At 43.9% G+C, this 19,979-nt stretch overlaps 1 protein-coding gene and 1 long non-coding RNA gene across 2 annotated transcripts in view; one reads left to right on the forward strand and one right to left on the reverse strand.

Annotated features, from left to right (window-relative positions):
* Positions 1 to 466: 466 nt before the first annotated feature.
* The window catches only part of LOC117832232, a 29,855-nt gene continuing 10,342 nt past the window's right edge, over positions 467 to 19,979 (forward strand). The window contains exons 1-2 of the long non-coding RNA XR_004635170.1: positions 467 to 576; positions 3,801 to 3,903. This is a non-coding gene — a long non-coding RNA (uncharacterized LOC117832232). The remainder of the gene's footprint in view (positions 577 to 3,800; positions 3,904 to 19,979) is intronic.
* Positions 11,929 to 19,979, reverse strand: part of cacng3b (calcium channel, voltage-dependent, gamma subunit 3b) — a 28,428-nt gene continuing 20,377 nt past the window's right edge. The window contains exons 3-4 of the mRNA XM_034711276.1: positions 18,932 to 19,072; positions 11,929 to 15,749 (exon numbers count right to left, since the gene is read on the reverse strand). Coding sequence (XP_034567167.1) covers positions 15,241 to 15,749; positions 18,932 to 19,072 — 650 coding nt within the window. The 3' untranslated portion in view covers positions 11,929 to 15,240. The remainder of the gene's footprint in view (positions 15,750 to 18,931; positions 19,073 to 19,979) is intronic.

Consider the following 19,979-nt stretch of genomic DNA (forward strand, 5'->3'; position numbering starts at 1 on the left):
ATGCTCCATTCTATTGAACTGTACTATTTATTGTGACGTGTGCTGCTGACCTCTTGGCCAGGTCGCCCTTGTAGAAGAGGTCTTGATCTCAATGGGTTCTCACCTGGTTAAATAAAGCTTAAATAAAATAAAATAAAAATGAAACAAAATAATTGTGTTCAAAAGTACAAATTACTTACATTGTCCATCCAAAGTGATCCCTTCTCACACTAGGCCTAGTTTTGTGTCATTACACTGACTCCTTGTAGCTTCAGGTGGAACTGTTGCTTCATCTAAATGCAGATTTGCACAATGACTTACAGCAGCTTCAGTTTGTGTAAAGATCAGAACACAGGGTTATTGGAAATGGCCACTCTAAGGGAACACAAATGTGTAAAAATGTATTAAAATGTTTACCTTACCTTTGTTGTGAACGGATTTGGGGCTTTTATTTTGAAGGCGCGTTTTCAACTTACCTGCGGGAAACCGGAAGTAAACAAAAGACACCGGTGCATCTCCACTAACGGTCTGACAGGTGATGGAGAACAGATGACAACTCAGGACTCAACATTATGAACAACTGGAAATAGGAACAAGGTAATGAATTTTGTCTCATTGTCGTGTTTTAATCTGTAAAGAGTTACATGTTTGTTTCTGTTTGTCTTATAAACACTAAAATGCTCTAGAATAATTTAAAGACTTCATAAATACATCTGTAAAGAGGCCAATCACTGCTCTAGCTAGGGATGCTAATGTAGCCTCAGTGTATATAATATAAACTAAGACACTGGCTAGCTGGGGAACAAAGTTTGTCTTAATATTATGACTCATTAAAGACAGTTCAGTGATTTTTAAGTGAGCTTGTTTCCTACAGTGTGTAGGAGTGTCGTACATGGAACGTTATGGAGCTAATTTTTGCAGCATTTTCCAGCACTTTACGTGACCATCAGAAAGTATATTTAATTATGCAAATTTCTCATCAATGTGCAGCCTAAAACACAGACATTAATATGCACTAGGGCAAAGATAGATAGATAGGTAGGTAGGTAGATGGGTAGGTAGGTAGGTAGGTAGGTAGATAGATGGGTAGGTAGGTAGGTAGGTAGGTAGGTAGGTAGGTAGGTAGATAGATAGATAGATAGATAGATAGATAGATAGATAGATAGATAGATGGGTAGGTAGGTAGGTAGGTAGGTAGGTAGATGGGTAGGTAGGTAGGTAGGTAGGTAGATGGGTAGGTAGGTAGGTAGATAGATAGATAGATAGATAGGTAGGTAGGTAGGTAGATAGATAGATAGATAGATAGATAGATAGATAGATAGATAGATAGATAGATAGATAGATAGATGGGTAGGTAGGTAGGTAGGTAGGTAGGTAGATAGATGGGTAGGTAGGTAGGTAGGTAGGTAGATAGGTAGATAGATAGATAGATAGATAGATAGATAGATAGATAGATAGATAGATAGATGGGTAGGTAGGTAGGTAGATAGATAGATAGATAGATAGATAGATAGATAGATAGATAGATAGATAGATAGATAGATGGGTAGGTAGGTAGGTAGGTAGGTAGGTAGATAGATGGGTAGGTAGGTAGGTAGGTAGGTAGGTAGATAGATAGATAGATAGATAGATAGATAGATAGATAGATAGATAGATGGGTAGGTAGGTAGATAGATAGATAGATAGATAGGTAGGTAGGTAGGTAGGTAGGTAGATAGGTAGATAGATAGATAGATAGATAGATAGATAGATAGATAGATAGATAGATAGATGGGTAGGTAGGTAGGTAGATAGATAGATAGATAGGTAGGTAGGTAGGTAGGTAGGTAGATAGGTAGATAGATAGATAGATAGATAGATAGATAGATAGATAGATAGATGGGTAGATAGGTAGGTAGGTAGGTAGGTAGGTAGGTAGGTAGGTAGGTAGGTAGATAGGTAGGTAGGTAGATGGGTAGGTAGGTAGGTAGATAGATAGATAGATAGATAGGTAGGTAGGTAGGTAGGTAGGTAGGTAGGTAGATAGATAGATAGATAGATAGATAGATAGATAGATAATTAGGATATCAAAGCTGGCAGCAGCTCTCCCTCAGAGCCTCATTCAGTCACAAACAGCTGTTAGAGCAGCTTCCAACTGGGACACAAACACACACAAACACAGATCCTTGTATTTGTGTGACTGTCGAGGTGGTGTATATTGGTGTGTGTGTGTGTGTGTGTGTGTGTGTGTGTGTTTGTGTGTGTGTGTCTTTGAAGCTGGAGTTGGGAACGTTTTTCAATATTTCCATCCTGAATAAACTCTCTGACCTTCAGTCTTCAGCTCCTCTCTCCCTCCTGTTTTATTTCTGGAGCTCACAGACGGAGGGACCTGACTGTCTGTTACAGTAAAATAATCTGATGTTTGATTCCTGCTGGGAGTCGCTCGGTGTCTTTATGGGCTATTACCATAAGGGCCCATTTGCTCTTATTGGGCTGATGGAGCCGAAGAAAGCAATTACTACAGTAACACAGTGCTGGATGGGAGGGTGGGGGGGATACAGACAGAGAGATGTGGCAGAGGCAGAGGGAGAAACGGCTCAGAGGATCACTGAGGGGAGGAAATCTGGTGGAGCCGGGGTGAGGAGGGGGTAAAGAGGAAGATGAGACGTGGGCGATGGTCACGATATATCTCAGTGCGGCAGGAGAGATGAGAGACAAACATAAAGGCAGTTAAGAGAAAGAAAAGCAGAGTGGCAGAAAAATCCCAGTGTGTCGGAGACTCTCCCATAATCCCGTCATCCACTCTTATCTCTATGACGACGACGCGGAGCTCCATAGGTGACGTCACTGCTATGAATATTCATCAGGTGAATCTGAGCTCCACTGAATCCTTCCTCTTTTAAGTACAAGCTCCTCTGGCCCTGCTGCTGTAGTAACGCCTGGTTAAAGCAGATCTCACACAGAAGGAGAGCACACATTACGCCTGTTTTAAAATCTTTACACTGGCTGCATGTTGATTTTCATATTTATTCTAAATTTCTTTTTAAGGCAGTGCATGGCCTCACACCAAACTACATATCAGAGAGGCTTCAACTCCTCTCCCAGCTCCTCCTCGGGAGTCACCTGATGGACTCCTTCACTCTGCAGGTTGATCAGAGACTCCTGCAGCTCCTTCTGTTAACAGATGTGCACCACCTGCTGTAACACATGGATAAACACTGCACATGATGGATGCAGGGATCCTATCAGACGCATCCATCTACCTTTACTTCCATGTGCAGTCACGCTCCCCACACAAACAGGCATCCACACATAATCCTCTCTGAGCTTCCTTCTCTTCATCACCTCCAAACACTTCAAACCTGGCACATCCTCCTTTCTCTTCATCCACTTTTTCTCATTTCCCCTCTTGACTCTCGTCTTCCTCCCGCCCGGTTCCTCTTCGTCTTTCAGACATCTGTGTGGTGGCTGCAGAGACGAGCAGAGGGCTTTTCACCACAGTTGATGCCACACGGCTGATGCACATCTGCATTAGTGCAGGGGGGAGGAGTGTGCATGCTGTATGTGCATGATCATCTTGAGTCCTGTGCAGCTTTGGATCGGTGTGGATGTTCTGATACAGTTTTTAGCAGAATTTGTGATTAAAATCTGGTTTGAACAATGATTCAGGAAGTAGAAGATCTCTCACTTAGCCTTTGTTTGAGAGGGTTAAACAGACTCAGATTTTTTTTACATGAAACTGCTGTTTGCAGTATTTGTTTTATGGTTTTAATTAACTGTTCTGTCTGATTTGGAGTGGAGGAAATGTCTGGGTTTAATACGACTCTTGTTTTAATCCTCAGGACCTCAGGAACCCTCACCTGAAATCAGCCAACGAGAATTGCTAACCTGAACAGCAGCTCAGAATGCAGCCTCCTCAGACCGGCTGTGTCCACTTGGAGAAACGTACGTTTTTCACATGACACTTAACACATGACATCCCATATAAATGCAGAATCTGTTGGCGATTTCCATTTGTCTTATGAGTAGTTCCCTACATATTGCGTCTCATTTTCTGCTAGCTGTCGCTGCACACAGGAATGGAAAGGAGTTTGAAATTTCCAGGACTTATGATCAAATGTCTGACAACATTCAGCCCTCGTAACTGCCTTTAAACTGATATCTGTGTGCAGGTGCAGAAACAAATCCTCTCTTAAGCCCGATTTATACTTCTGCATCTAATCGACGGCGTAGCCCACGCCCGAGGTCCACGTAGCTCCTGTACCTATGCATGTAGCTGACGTGCACCTCCTCCAAAATGTAAGAATCGACATGGGCCACAAGCCCTGTGATTGGTCCACTCGGTGGCATTGTATTTCCTGTATTTACATCACTTCCTGGATCCCCGCTCATCGTCCGTGTATTTCCTCTCCTCCTCTCTATTCTTCATGTAATCATGTCTGTATGATAAACAGCAACATGTATCAGCTGTAGATTAACATAACACGCTCTGAATCTCTGTGGAAAAGGAAACAGAGATCGTAGCGGGCCGGAAGGAGGAGACATGGACGCATTGACGCACAAGTATGTGGTGTTCATGTCTGTGTCGCCCCTGCTGCGTAGGAGCGACAAAGAAGTATAAATCAGCCTTTAGTTGTTGTTTCTCAATGACAATTTCCTTCTGGCATCTTAACTTGCTGTAAACAAATCACAATGCATGGAAAAAGTAGAGCTTTACTAACCGTTGGCTTCACTGGAAACCCTTAAAAGTTGGCCCATTACTCACCGGTCAAAGCATCAACATGATGTCCTCTCTTTCTTTTAGAGAATACATTTTAAGATTTAGCAAGTCCTTATGAGTTCCAGGATTGGCACAGCTCTGCTCTGCTTTGTTGTCGTTACCTTCAGTTACATTTAAGTGATCAGAAAGTTGCTGATCTACAACAGTAGTTTATAAAACCTCTGTGGAGGCGGTACAGATCATCACGATGTAGAGGAGCAGAGAAGAAGAGCTGGTTTCTGTTTGTTTGTTCGATGCTTCTGAAGCTCCTCAGTAAAACTCTAGTGTGTTGTGATTAAACTCATAAGACTCATGTGTCAGAAAGAACACACACCCTGCAGGGTTACCTCTCCGTCTCAGCAGGTCACACAGCCACACGTCGTTCACACACAGAATGAACTCACCACAGGCACTTTGAAAAGGTGACTCTTTATTTTCTAATTATTATACTGTACATAATATTCCTTCTCTCTAGATATAGGTAATCATATTTATATCATGTAAGTAAAAGTGTGCTTTTATTCACAGCATGTATCCGTGTCAGACCGCTGTTAGTTGGAGGTTTACATCAGAAAGTATACAGTGAACTGGCTGGCAGCTATGTATGTGTGTGTGTGTGTGTGTGTGTGTCTGTAAATGTGTGAGTGTTATACAGTCAGAGTGCCAGTGTATTGAGAGACAAATGTGAGTGCCAGTATGTCTCTGCATGCGTGTGTGTGTGTGTGTGTGTGTGTGTGTGTGTTTGTAGAGGACTGTGTGTCTCATGATCGGGCTCAGAGTAATGGAGCAGGAGAAAAAGCTGCCCATTAACACAGATTTTAAAATCCTCTCAGCGTGTACCACCCCTCACTACGGTTTGAGTGTTTCTAAATTACAGCTCACATTTTGTGGGGACTTTTTTTTGTGTGTGTTAATGCTACTTCAGGTTCCAGCTGCACATTTCTCTCTCTCATCTCTCATCTCTCGCATTTCAGTTTTCAGTTTCCATCGTACGGCTGGTTGCTTTTCACCTCAAAGTTCACCTCAAAGCAAACTGCTACAACACCTGTGATAAAGTCTAAATCAAGTTTCACTTAATGCTACACTTAGAGACATGATAATAAACCTCTACTCTGCGGTCCAGGATCTCTGTGATCTATTATTTTGTAGGCTTTGTCTTCGTCACTTTGCACTCAGAAAACATAAAGTTAAATCTTTCTCACTTATCATCCCTTCTCCTGAGTTTGTAGTCTGGCGTTTGTTTGTAACAGTCCTCAGGTCAGTTTGAGCTTAGCTGCTTTGAGATAAATGCTAACACCATCACCGCAACATGCAATGTTGACATGACTAACATTAGCTATTTTAAAAAGGTTTTATTTACCAATGATTCAGGACTTTCTTGGGAGTAAATTTAAGAAAAGATGTTGGTGAATACGTAGAGTTTTGATTAGCTAACTGGACTCTTTTCTCCATAGGACCTAAAGAATACAAATATTAACCTGTGAGTGGCTCTCATGGAAGAATGCTAATACCAACGTTATAAAACTGTGTTGCATTGCCTGACTCGATCCAGTGTGTTTTGGTCAAAGCTTCTGTTCCATTAAATGATTGGCCCGCTGCAGGAACTGAAGGTGTCTTTGCTGGAAACATCACCAGAAGGTGTTTCTGTGTGAGAGCAGCACACTCTGAAACACTTGTTCCAGAGCAGAAACCTTTTACAGGTGCTGTTGCTGCTGCTCATGAACAATTTATGCAAGAGGGAGCCTGAATACACCTGATGCAGAGCAAAACTCTCGACGCCTGGTAAAACATCTTGCCATTTCCGGCTCTTCATCCTTGGTCAGTCAACCGTGCCGGCTCGTGTATGTTCTGCATATAAACAACACTCTCTGAGAGCGCGGCGCGGGCCGGACCTTAAGAAACAGACTTTAATCGCTCTCTGCTTCCTGTCCAGATAACACAGTTCAAATGAAATCTCCAGAGCTAAAGGACTGAGGTCTGGCACATGAGAGCAAGAAGCTGTGAAGGAAGCAGAGGCTGTAAAGGAAGCAGAAGTCTGACGTGGGCTGGACAAAGTCCTGCTGCTAGTTCTAATCCTAGACTCTGAGACCATGCTCAGGGGCGTGTCCAGACTTTATTAAAAGGGGTTACCCAACTGAGATATGACTTCTGCAGAAGACGTCAAATAAATATAGTCAAATGACCCTTTCTGTTGCTACCACTGATATCTGCTCTACTTTAAAACAATAGCTCATTTCTGTAAGGACTCCATGAAGGATGCACGCCCAGAGTCAGAATTTAAAGCTTGTGTAAAGAACTCTCAGTCCATGTTGATTTTGTCGCCCCCCGTGGACAGAGCGTTGTCTCTTATTTCTGATAAAACAATCTCATCCTGCTGTGATTAAAAGTCAGTGTTACCACTCACTGAACACAATCTGTGTAACACAGCTAAATGCAGGATCACAGAGCTTTAGTTTGGAGCTAAGGATAGCAGAGCTAGCACCACCAGCGTTCTGTCCTCCTTGCAGGTTAACCTCCACATGCCTTTGCCTGTGTGACGAGATGCTGTCATCTGTGCTTGTTTACATCCAGGTAGTAGAGCGTTTTGGCGTCATGGCAGTAGCCATTAATCAGAGACACATCCCGGCTCGTGGCAGGCAGCTGCTTTACTTATAACACAACATGTAGCTAGTATTTTAAACCTACAAGGATCAAAATGTTGAAACTATTTATATTATATCGCTAGTTACAAGCATCAAGAACAGCTGAAGGTAAATCGATCTGGTCTCTGATGGACTGGTTTGTGTTTGTGGGTCAAAAAGAGGCAACAGAACGATCTGAGTCTGTTTCATAACGAGCTAAAAGTCTTCACAGGAGCTTTAAATGTTAGCTAAATGAAATGTGCGTTAAGGGTTCGGTCTGATAAGATCTCACGTCTCACAAGACAACCAGCAAAATCATGGTTCAGTTCAGGATTTTCGGGGTGGTACCCTGGGTGGCCAGCTTGATTTTAAGGGGGGGCGTGACACCCCTGGCCTCTTCTCTGGACACGCCCCTTCTAATGCTCTCTCTATATTTCACATTAATAACAGATGTTCTATTTCTAACTGGCAGTACAAGCTAGAAAACTTCTTTCATCCCCTCAAAGAGATACATGTTGTCATTTCAACGCTGCTAAAGACAACTCCTCCACAGATGTACATGACTCTTTTCATGGGGCTGTTTTTTAAGGAAGATCAAAAAACACATAGACCAGCAGGCTACTCCAAATGGTCCTGATTCAGGACCAGCTGTCATTAGGGATCTGATAGATTACTGTCTCTGCTGTAAAGTCCCCTCTGCCAATCCTGAATCAGCTGCACAGGAAGAGACAAAAAGTGAGGGAAGAGGAACGGCTGTTACAAAATAAAAGGCCAACAGTCAAGCCAGAAAAAACATGACTTCCTTCTTGTTACCTAAACACCTTAATAAACCAGAAACCACTGACTCCAGAACAGTCCGAGTACCTTGTATGGCTGCTGACGAATGATCGGGACAGTCAGCTCTAAAACTGATCCCTGGTCGTGGGAACACAGAGGAGGTTACACTGGAAGCCCCATGGCTGATCTGGGAGCTTTCTGAAGGCAGGACAGGCAGGCACTGGGTGCATGGGTGAGGAGAGGCTAACTGCACACACACACACACACACACGCACAAACACACACACTCTCACACATGCACACACTGAACAGTTACATACAATCACACAAACATGCAGGCACATAACTCCACCCGTAAGCCCCCCTCACACAGTAACCTTGTACGTTTCAGTGGTTGTGTGTGAGTGTGTGTGTGTGTCTTAGTGTGTGTGTGTTGTGAGTGTGCATTATAGCATGTTTTTCCATTAAATTCAGATTCTCACACAGTTCTTCTGGTCCTCCATGTTTGATTAGCTGGCTCAGTGTACTTGTAGTTCCATCGGAAGCGACAACACAGCGACAGAAACAGTTTGTAGTTCTTCCTCCTGGAGAAACACTTAGGATGATTTTTTTTTTGTCCAAACATGACACAGTGATTTATCTCGTAACATGACGCACGTTTCCTCACGCGGCACCGGGCAAAGCTGAAGCTGTGAGTGTGTTCTGTATGAGTGTGTGTTACATGTTTGGGTACACTAATGAGTGTATGTGTAATGCTGCTTGGTGTGTGTTTCTATACTTGTGAGGACCTATTCTGCACATTTACCTGAATTAGTTTTTCATCATTTTTTGGAATATTTTGGTTGAGCTTATAGAGAGCACAAGAAATGCACAAAACTGCAGTTCCTCTAGTGTCCACTTGAGGCTCGCTCCAAAAGCTAAGGAACCACATGTTAACATGCCCGTCGTCACAGCTGACTTCAAGCTCTTTACATCCTGGTACAAAACAGATTTTGGTCTCATTGCCTCATTTCTTAAACCCCAACATTTATCCTGGGTTACTTTGAATAATAACGAGCATAATGAGGCATACTGTGACTCACAGGTGGGCGTGTTGTACTGTTAAGCTAAGGCCTCAACGCCATCTCTCTGCCTGCTTCCAGATGAGCCAGATGTTAGCTGAGGTCGGCATTTCCAATATGGCGGCCGTTACCATTGGGCTCCTTAATGTCTCTGTAGAATCCAATCACTGAGGCTCTTGTGGACTTTGGGTTTTGGTGTGTGTTGCTTTTCCGTTGCCTTGTTATGAATGAGGTTAAAGTGTCTCACATTATTGGGTTTAAAAGGACTTGTTATTGTTACAGTTATTGAAGCTGCCTAAAGTATTCAGGAATATGAAGTTAGTCCATGAAATGTGGTCCATTATGGTTCTTCTGCAAAAACACTGATTAGAGGAACAGATATGATTTAACTACCGTAATATTTGGAAAATAAGACACACTTTAGATACTTTTTTGAAGTCTAAATAGGGAGTTGTGTCCTGTGCACGCTGTAAAGGTATTTCACCCAGAAGATGGTGCTTGGAAAAAGAAAGCAGCTGCTTCAATTTGCAAAGCACGCTAGACATATCGAGGCGCCACTTTTTAACGGCTTGTCTCCTTCATCAGGTCGTTATCATGCACTTAAAGTCTGTTAAGGTTCTCAGTCATCCAGGTCATGGTAATCCAAAGCTTGATCCGTAAGGCAACCCTACTTAGGACCCTTTGTGGACTCCTGGACACACCCACGACTGTTAGTGGCTTATATCTTCGAGCTTTTTCCCAGTCTGGTGAGAACTGAGGAAAGCTTTTCGGAGGAGAGGTGAAACGTCTTCAAGAATTTCTACCAGTCCAGTTGCCTTACGGATCAAGCTTTGGATTAGCATGCACTTAAAGAAAACTGTGGTATCATAATCAGTAAATAAACCGTGCAGAGTTCAGGTTGGATTGAAAGGACTCATTAGTCGAGCACAACAAGTGACCAGTGGAGCGGGATCACTCACATTGGACTGGTTGTGACAAGATAAGATGGTACCAGATGGAGCTACACATCTGCATGGACCCTGCACATTGCTGACTTTGTGAAAAGCTTTGGAAGTCTTCATGGTTTAAACTTCTTTCCCTTTGGCGGCCCCAAAACAGACTTTTATGCACACACTTCTAGTCCAGATTTTACAGTATTTAAACCACATGCATTGCAGTAAGATGTAAACACTTCTTGTAGGATAGTTTTTGGTGGCAGTGGCTCAAATGTTTGTACTTTGAGGCTGTTCAAAGCGTCTCTTTGTACACACCTGCTTTATTCTCTACATTCCTCACCTCTTCACAACATACCTGCATTGGCTCTATAAGTCCTCAGAAGTATAGTAACCCTCCTTTTGAATGCGTATATGTGTGTGTATGTGTGTGTTCTCAGTGTTCAGTGACCTCCGGCACCAGTGAGGTGAGCTTAATGTCCACGAGAGATCATCCGAGCGCTTCTCTGTCCTCTCCTCCTCTCAGAGGCTTCAGATGTGATCGAAACAAACACAATCTCACAAAGCACATCCAAGTAGAAAATGAAACTAGAATAATAGATTATTACAAAGACTACGACCCCTGCTTCCCAACTCTGCTCCCTTCTGAAACCCCCCTAATAGATTAATAACTATAATGTGTGACAGAGTGTTTCGTCCTCTGCACAGTGGCACCTTTAGAGTAGAGTTTTTTTTACTAATAATACAATTATCTGTTGCTGATATCAGAGTATCAAAGCTGTATGGCGGTAAGAAGAGATAGACAGAGGTCTCAAACAGCACCCTGTGCTCTACTGGAGTAAACATCGGTACACACAGCACAGGCTTACGGGCCCTCACACCCTTTTGTAAGGCGTCTTTTAAAAGTAGCGTTCCAGGGTTTAGAGGTTAGGGTGCTGTTTGAGACTCAATCAGAGATGCAGCGAATGTTAGCACTGGAAGCGGATGGATATGGCATGCATGGTTTAAGAGGTCAATGCTGACATGGCTCATGGATGCAGTTCTGAAATCTGACCCCGAACAGACCCTCGGGATCCTGGGGGCCTCTGATGTGCTGAGCTACATGGCTACTTCTGCTGAGTCGCTAAACCTTTGAGAAGAGAGTACGTAGAGATGTGGACCTGTGATCGAGAGCTAACCTGGAGGCCATGATCTACAGGATACATTTGGAGTAATATTTGGCACCAAGTATGATTAACGATATTAAGCTAATATATGTTCGATCCTTAAGCTAACTCAAATAACTTTCAGTTTAAAATTGGTATCCTACCTCTGCCTAAGGCAATATTTAAATCGCTGATTATGTCAGAAGTTACCTATCTAAGCTAAAGTTAGCAAAAGAAGCAGCTAAGGCTAAAGCTAACCTGTAGCAGAGGAGTACAGTCTTGTGTTTTCTCTTCCTCTGCCCCTCTGAAGCATGTTCTACCCTTCGTTAGCTATTCAGCTGGTTTAAAAACGCTTGTTCCTGTGCAAATGTACTTTGCCTTTCCTTCCTCAGCTCCCACATAACACCCTTTAAGACAACGCCGCAGCGCTGAGCATAAAAAGCCCTTGTGTGCTCCTGTCCTTTAAATATTAAAAGCCCTTGCTTTGAGAAAAGCAGTTTTTTCCCTTTCACAGTCCGTGACAACTGCTGATGTTGTAGTTAGCTTGCAAAATTAATATTTACACGTGGAGGACAGCGAGAGCTCATCCGTGGTGGTGCACATTTGTCCCTTTAAGCTCCATTTATGGCGTAAAAGACATAAGTTAAACAGCAGCGTCATAAATTAAACAGTGACTGAGGTTTAAAAACATTTTATTGTCAGGGTCTCCATGGAGTGGTGAGACGTATCAGCTTAGTGTTGTTTCATGTTTAGTTTGTACAAAACAGTGCAATGGTGGCTTTGGAAGGAAAAGAAAGAAACAGAAGTGTGTTTGTCTTTCTTCTATGAGCTCACTTTTTTCTCTCCCGGTCCCAGAAAAAGTTTGAAAGAAGTTAGCGTTATGCTACTGCTACTTGTGCTCGCTCTCCTCACGGCTTTAAGTATCCCTTTCTGTGGGATTTTTACCTCCTTCTCACTCCGTCACATCCTCTCCTCCTCCTGCTTGGATCAGTGGGTGTCATGTGATGTCTCCTGGACTCTGATATGGTTTATAATAAAGTGCATGTTTGTTGGTGGATTTACCTTTTAGTATTTTTTATTTTTTAAAGTTATATTTTTTTGGCTTTTTGTCTTTATTCCATCGGACAGCTGAAGAGAGACATGAAATATGGGGAGTAGAGAGCGGGGGGAAGACATGCAGGAGATGGTCGACTGGTCGGGAATTGAACCGGCGACCCCTGTGACGAGGACTGTGGCCTCTGTATGTGGGGCGCTTAGACCGCTAGACCACCAGCCCCCCCTTTTAGTAATTATTAGCCAGAACTAACATTAACAAGGGTTTACAAGTGAAGTGTCTTACACCTGCATTCTCTCTTCTGACCAGCAGGGGCGACTTTTTGATCATATGCTATCAGATGAGAAGAGGACCAAACTTTACCACTCAGTTATCCAGTTATCATTAGAGCTTTGGTTGTAATGGTCAGTTCTAAATATAACCAATGTGACAATGTGTAAAAATACCTTTTAGATTAAAATGAACTCTTTAGAGAACGGCTAGCTGCTTTGGATAAGTAGCTAGCATGGCGACCTGGATAGGAATGCAGGCATATTGTACAAATCTACATCTGGCTCTGCAAAAACTAGATCAGGATGGTCACGTTGCAAAACCAATATTCCAATGATGTAATCTGCATTATGCTTTTGGCTCATCCACTAAGATATAGCTCCAAAGAGAGACACTTGTGCATGATTGTGCTGCAGTGTCTCAACAATCTGCAGCTGATCAGGTGTTTTAAAGTCATGTCACTGCTAAGAGACACATCAAAGATCTGTAAGATTCAAGAAGTAGCCTCAGGTGTGGAAACTTAAACGACTCAGAGGTGCAAAAAAGCTGCAGTTCCTCGAGTGTCCACTTGAGGCAGGCCCCAAAAGCTGGAATTAAACGCCAAATTTATCACGAAATGTAACATATTTAATGCAAAGTACAAAAAAAACCCTCCTTCCTTTATTAGAAACAAGTGTGGGGGTTAGATTTTAATACTTCATCCACTTATATTCTCTTAAGGCTAATAGTTATGCATAATAAGCATAATTAGGGGGCGTGGCTAGTTTGTCTGACAGGTGGGCTCGGCTACAGACTTAAAACCACCTCTATGCCTGTTTCTAGATCAACCCAAATCTAGTTGGAGCCAGATTTGCCAATATGGAGGCCGTCAGTTCAGAGACCAATGGGTGACGTCACTGAGGCCACGTCCAGTTTGTGGCAAAGAGTGTATGTGTGTGTGTGTGTGTGTGTGTGTGTGTGTGTGTGTGTGTGTGTGTGTGAGGTAAAGAGGAGAGGTTGTGAGTGACAGCTCGAATGAACGGAGCACAAATCTACGCCGAATGTTATCGGAGCATCCTCCAATTCCCTCTAACGCCGTGTTTTTCTCTTTAGCTGAACTCAAACTGACCCTCCTTCAGAGAGGAGAGACGTCTACTTTCAAACAAAGTGAGCATTTTATTAAATTCTGCAGCTAAAATTTGTAGTTTTGGTACAAGAATAAATTGTCTTTATGCTAAATCCGTCTGAAAGTTCTTCAGTGAGAGGTAGCAGTCGAACCAAAAAGTGTCTATCAGTTAGTTGCGCGTCTTTTGGCTCTGCCTTTAAGTTTATTCACAGCTCAGCGGTCTCCTGAACCAACAACCTCCACAAACCCTAACTCGTCTAACACACCAACGAAAAAACACGGACCCAAAGAGAGACAGACGAAGAAAGGGTGGAGGAGAGAGTATGCAGAGGGTGGCAGTGAGGTGTGCTGAGGTATGGGGCTGTACAGGAGAAGGTGGAAGGTGGAAGGTGACGAGTGAAGGCGCACACATGAACGGAAAAAGGATTTGATCATCTCTTTAGGGTGTGAAAAGAAACGGAGAGATGACTGAAAACGGGGGAAAAAGGAAGCACCGGTGATCAAACTCTTACCTTCAATAAAAAAAGATCTCTAGGTTTAACAGCAGAGAGAGATGAGGGGTCACGAGGACCAGCTCGATTCAGTTTCAGTTCAGATTCAAAGAGAGCTGATGAATCCATAAATATGAACGGAGAGTATACAATAACAAAAAGAAGAGACACAAATGTGCTGCCGTAAACCATAAACATCACCTTCACTTTGATCCAAGGTGAACTGAAAATGAACCGACCTGAATCCTCCCAAACTTTTATACAGTATCATAATCAGAAGCCCCTTTCACACATGTGATCAAACGTTCACATGATAACTGAGAGGGAAAAGGGACGAATATTTAACTTCATCTTCGTCCAGCCTCTCCATTACAACAGAGCGATGCTGTTCAAATTGAGCAGAGTTCGGCGGCTCACCTCAGATGATCGTCTATCGTTCCCCACTCCTGTGTTCGTCCTGTAGCTACACCTAACCCCGTGTCAGACTCTGAGCTCGGCGTGAAAGGCAAATTCCTGAAAGTACTAAAATCTCAGGATCTGAATGTCCCGACTTTGTCCAAAGAAACGTCGGACGTCCATGTGTGAAAGGGGCTTGAGAGACAGCTTCCCTGCACTAATGCAACTCTGCTGATGCTCAAAAGGTCAGGAGGTCAGAGGTCAAAGGTCAAAGATGATCGAGTCTCTCACCTTTTTTCCTCTTCTCCCTGTAGTTCACATTATTTCTAGATTTCAGGAGAAGTTGTCCCGAGCAGGAAACCACGTTTTTGACTCCTCCCGTCTAAAAGAGGCCGGTTTATGAGCGCGCCTCCTCTCGTAAGGACTACCAGGTACCGTTACAGTGATATGTGGTTAAGTGGAGTCGGGAACAACTTCTCCATCAGAACCAACCCTGCTACACACACTGACACTCGCACAGGGCTCAGGATTAACAGTTCAAAGGCTAAAAGTTCACAGTTCACAGTCAAAGTTTATCAAACCCCGCCCCCTCCCCGTAACCCTGTGTGTCCCCAGTTATCACCATCCTCCTCTTTGATGCTCTGATTGGCTGATTCCTGCAGTCACACCTCTCACACAGGCGTGGTCCTGCGGTTGGAGTCCTTGTCGTAGTCTTTAGTGAGCGTGCTGCTCTGGAGGAACTCCCTCTCCGAGTTGAGCAGGCCGCCCATGCCGCCGCCACCGCCGGGTTTGGTTCCTGCCTCGCGCGGGTTCAGCGTGTACATGGGCATCTCGGAGGCGGCGGGCCCCGTGTAGCCGCCTTTCCCCAGCGGGGAGGTGTCGCGGCTGGGGGCTTCGGAGGAACGCACGCTGGAGCGGCGCCGGAAGCGGTAGCGGTAGGAGGGGATGCGGCTGAAGGCGGACTTTTTGATGAGCTCCGTGCGGGACTTGGCCCGTAGCTTGCGGTGCTTCTCGATGAACATGTGCACCGCGAGCACGCCGACCATCTCGGCCATGATGAAGGAGAGGGCGCCGAAGTAGAAGGACCAGCCGTAGGAGTAGGACTTTTTGCTGTCGCTCTGACCCGGGTCCCCCGAGTTGGCTGAGATGTAGACGATTATTCCTATGATGTTACTGAGGCCTGCATGGGAGAGACAGAGAGATGGAGAGAGAGAGGGGGGGATCAGAGAAGGATTGAGCTTCTTGTAGAAAAAATAATGCAACAACAGCAAACGCTGTCACATCTGCAGGCGAGGTCATTGTTTTTATTCATCAAAACAGAGACAAATAAACAGCTTCTGCAGAAACAACAACGACCCCTTCTCTATCTCATGTTGGATGGTATCATACCTATCGATCGCTTTCTCAAAGAGCTCAATATGACATACAACACTGTTCAAACTCACATCCAGAAAGATTTAAGCAGCCGATCCTCTCCCTCTCTGTGTCCCTGAGTTGTTTTTAGGGGACTCATTAATAAATCAAATGAGAGAAAGTTTACTGCTTCACTCTCTTCTGCTGCGTCCTCTCTGACTCCTGAAGGAATCTCCAGTTTCCCAAAAAATAACTACAGTCGGTGACTTTTTCATGAGGCTGCTGCTCGCAGTCTCTTACCTGTCTGCCTCGCCACCTCGGGGAACAATATGTGGCTGCACAGAGTTCCTGCACGCCTCACGGCAGGTCCAACTTTTTCATCATTTAATTACTATTGTTTGTGTTATGTTTTAAGTTAGATTTTTTGGGGCTTTTCACAGAACATTTCTTGTGATCACAAGATACTAGTGCAGGGGATCCCAAACTTTTCAGCCCATGACCTCAAAAACATAGGTGCCAAAGACTCAGGTCCCCCACTGTCCCTCAAAGTGATTTAATGTGTCTTCATTTAGCTCGTCTGCAGAAAATGACCCTACCTATATGAGCATGTGTCTGTGTTTCCTGTTCTGCTACTGATGCTTTTGATAATGAATTATTCACTAACCCTAAACTTAGGAGTCATCTGGGGACAAAGTAAGGCAGAAAACTCATTATATTTTATATTTTCAAGGTTTTATTCAAAGCTTAGCTACTATTCTTGTCGACATTTTTTACTATAATGGGTTAAATTTACTATTTTTAGATAAAAAAACATTCTGGAAGACATCTCACCACCCCCCATTTGTGTCTCCTGACCCACACTTTGGGAACCCCTGTGCTAGTGCATGCACAAGATACCAGATGTGCACCGGCGATCAACCAGTGCATCTTCCTGTTTCGATCTTAAAGTGACAGTACAGGAGTTAGTTGAGCTTTAGTTCAACCTTGGGCTTCATTATAAGGATAATATGGCTTTTCTTCCACATCCTCCCCGCTTCATTGTCTCAGAACGGCACCGAAAACGGATCTCATGCTCATAAGAAACTTATCTCTTTATATTTTTCTGTCCATGTTACCTCAGGAGCTCCATAGGACAGCTGGAAACTTTGAGAGGGAGTGAGGGAATGACCTGGGCTGCCTGCTATATGGCTATTCGATGTAAGACTTAATCTACGCCCACGTTAAGGTTTTTCATTTGAGTGTCCCACCATGACTAAAGTATAGTGTGGGGATACTAATTCAATAATATTCAAGCAACTGTGTGGAAGCCAAAGAAAGAGAGAGAGAGGGCGAATGAACTCATCAGGCGTGAGACAAAAGCTGATAATTTGATCGTGACGTCATGAGGTGCTTCTGTTTAGTCTTGTATTTTCTTTGTGTTGCAATCTGGCTTTGACTTCCTGTTTTATTTTGTAGATCTTTGTGTTAATGTCTACTTTCCTTCCTTAGTTTGTGTGTATCTGTAGGTCAGTGGTTGTGTTGATGTCTGCATGGCTTGAAACATGTCAAATCTGAGATATTTGCTAGGAACGGCCGTCACCTCCTGAGTTTAGTTAAGATGTTTACTCGGACTACAGCAGAGGACAACATCACTCGCTCGTCCCAAAGTCAAGAAATACGTGTAAAGATAATTGTGCAGGTTACATCTTCATGTGTGTGAAGGAGAAATGGGGGACAGCCAAAGAAATAACTGAAGTATCAGAGAGGAGGAGGAGGAGGAGGAGGAAGAAGAAGAGGAGGAGAGTCAGTGCATTCAGCTGGGCTCTCTTATTCCATATCATTAGTCCAGAATATAGGGCTCATGCAGCGTGCTGGAACCCACAGAACAGGAACAATTAGCCGGCTGTAATTAAGCAGAACCAGCCGCACACTGCCGTGGTAAATAATTACCAATTTGGATCCATAAATCTACGACACAACCCGATGGGACCCTACACATCCCACTAAACAGCAATTACAGGAGAGGGGAAGGAGCATAAGTGTGTGTTTACATGTAATTATGTGTCCGCATCCATGTGATAGATTGTGTGAGTATGCATGTGTGTGTGTGTGTGCTCGCTCACTGTGGTGTCTCTCTGATTGATTAATGAGCCGCTGTGTCTCCTCTCTCTGGCACATCATGCAGGCTCTTCTGTGAGCTTTAGATGCCTGACGGGCTTCTTCCACAAATATTTGAGTGCCGCCCGTCCTCTGTTTGAAGTGGCTCCACACACACTAATACACACACACATACACACACAAGTAGAACCTTGGAGCTACCTCAACTGCTGGCATCTCATCGGCATCCTTGTGCATACTTAAGTTTTATCTTGAACCTTCTGTGAGGTGAGGTGTTTCATGCATTTGGCTGGAGCTGCAGCAAAGATGGCGGGCAATGATGTCATCTAGTTGAGCTTTGCAACACTCAAAGATGAAGTTGTTCACTTTAGTGAGATCCACATCTCTACATCCTCCAGACCTGAGTCTAAGAACTGAAACTCCAGCAAGCTGCAGGAAGCCTCTCAGCCGGCACTGATGTTGTGAGACGGCAACGTGCAAGCCGGTGTTTTAGCTCCAATAACCACAGACGCATTTGGATGACAGTCACAAGTTAACACGGTCACTCAATAAACCATAACACCGGTGCAGTTTTGGAAAAGGCTGCATCTTCTCTCTCCAGCTTCCTCGTCATTCTGGTGTCCAACCTCCATTCAAACCATGAGTATCTGAAAATGTGCGCATTTCTCCTTTAATGTAAAGACCTGACGAAGCATGACTTTTAACTTCTTATGAATCTGCATCATGAGGCAGCTGGTTTAGCATTCTTTTGAGCCGTTAATGTCCGTTAAATCAAAGATATACCTGTGGATTTCAGGCTCACGCTGCTGGGAAGTATCAGGATCAAATCTGATCTTCAGCAGAAACCAACCCCTCCTGATTGAAACAGGAACTTCTACGCACACAGGTGATGTTAAAGGAGGGCAGACTTACCTGCCGACACAAAGAAGATCCCCGCGCTGAGGATGACGTTGTGTCGACTCCGGTAGAACTCGCTGGCGGCCACACAGAGCCCTCCCAGAAACAGCAGACCCACACTCATGATGGGGAAGATGCTGGAGGCTCGCACGGCTCCTGCACACAGAGAAGAGAGGGAACACAATGACTACATGAACCTTTAACTCAGATTCTGCAGACTGATGAATGATGTTATTATTTTTTATCATAATGTATATGGTGCATCATCATGGTTGTAAATTGTCATGGTTGTGGTTTGCTTATTTAGAGACAGATGTCAATATTAAATGTTATTATCATGAGGATCCCTTCTAGTTCAGCGTTGGTGAATACAGAGAGCTGGAGAGGGAGCATGTTTTATCCTTTGAGTCCATCCTCATGAGTTTAAAGGCAGTTTGGAAATTACTGTAAAATTATGTGTACACATTTTTATTATCTATAAAACGAGCTGTGTCCTAAACACCGGTGTGACCAATATACCATCATAAAAACACACAGAGAGGTCTTCTATCGTGTTACACTATTGTCCTGTTGGAGCCGCTCTGGAACTGGTTTTCCCAGCCAGGAGCCGGTTCACTTGCCGTCATAACACGAAAAAACGGTTCTCAATTGAGCGCCGGCTTGGAACCATCCCTGAGACTGCCTCGGTCGAAAAGGGGGTATAAGAAAGCAGTCCAAACTGAGCACAGCTCATTTAACACAGCTGAAGGAGGGGACACAAAGTCTGCGGTAAACAATGCCAAATTGGTTTGCAGAGTGTGGCTACCACTAGCAGAGCTAGCACCACCAACAGGTTAGCGTCCTCATGTCTGTGCTGGTTCATCATGTCTCTGGTGGAGTGGTTATATGTCCGTTTAACCAGACACAGCCTACATACAACTTTACCTCCATTTACTAGATCAACATACTGACAAACCACGCCACGCTGCGAGACGACATCATCACCTGTGCTTGTTTACATCCAGGTAGTAGAGCTTTAGAGCGTTAGTGACAGCCATTACTCTGAGCAAAAATTGGATTGACA

Source organism: Notolabrus celidotus, chromosome 20 (genome assembly GCF_009762535.1).
Source record: "Notolabrus celidotus isolate fNotCel1 chromosome 20, fNotCel1.pri, whole genome shotgun sequence".
NCBI classification, from domain to species: Eukaryota; Metazoa; Chordata; class Actinopteri; order Labriformes; family Labridae; genus Notolabrus; species Notolabrus celidotus.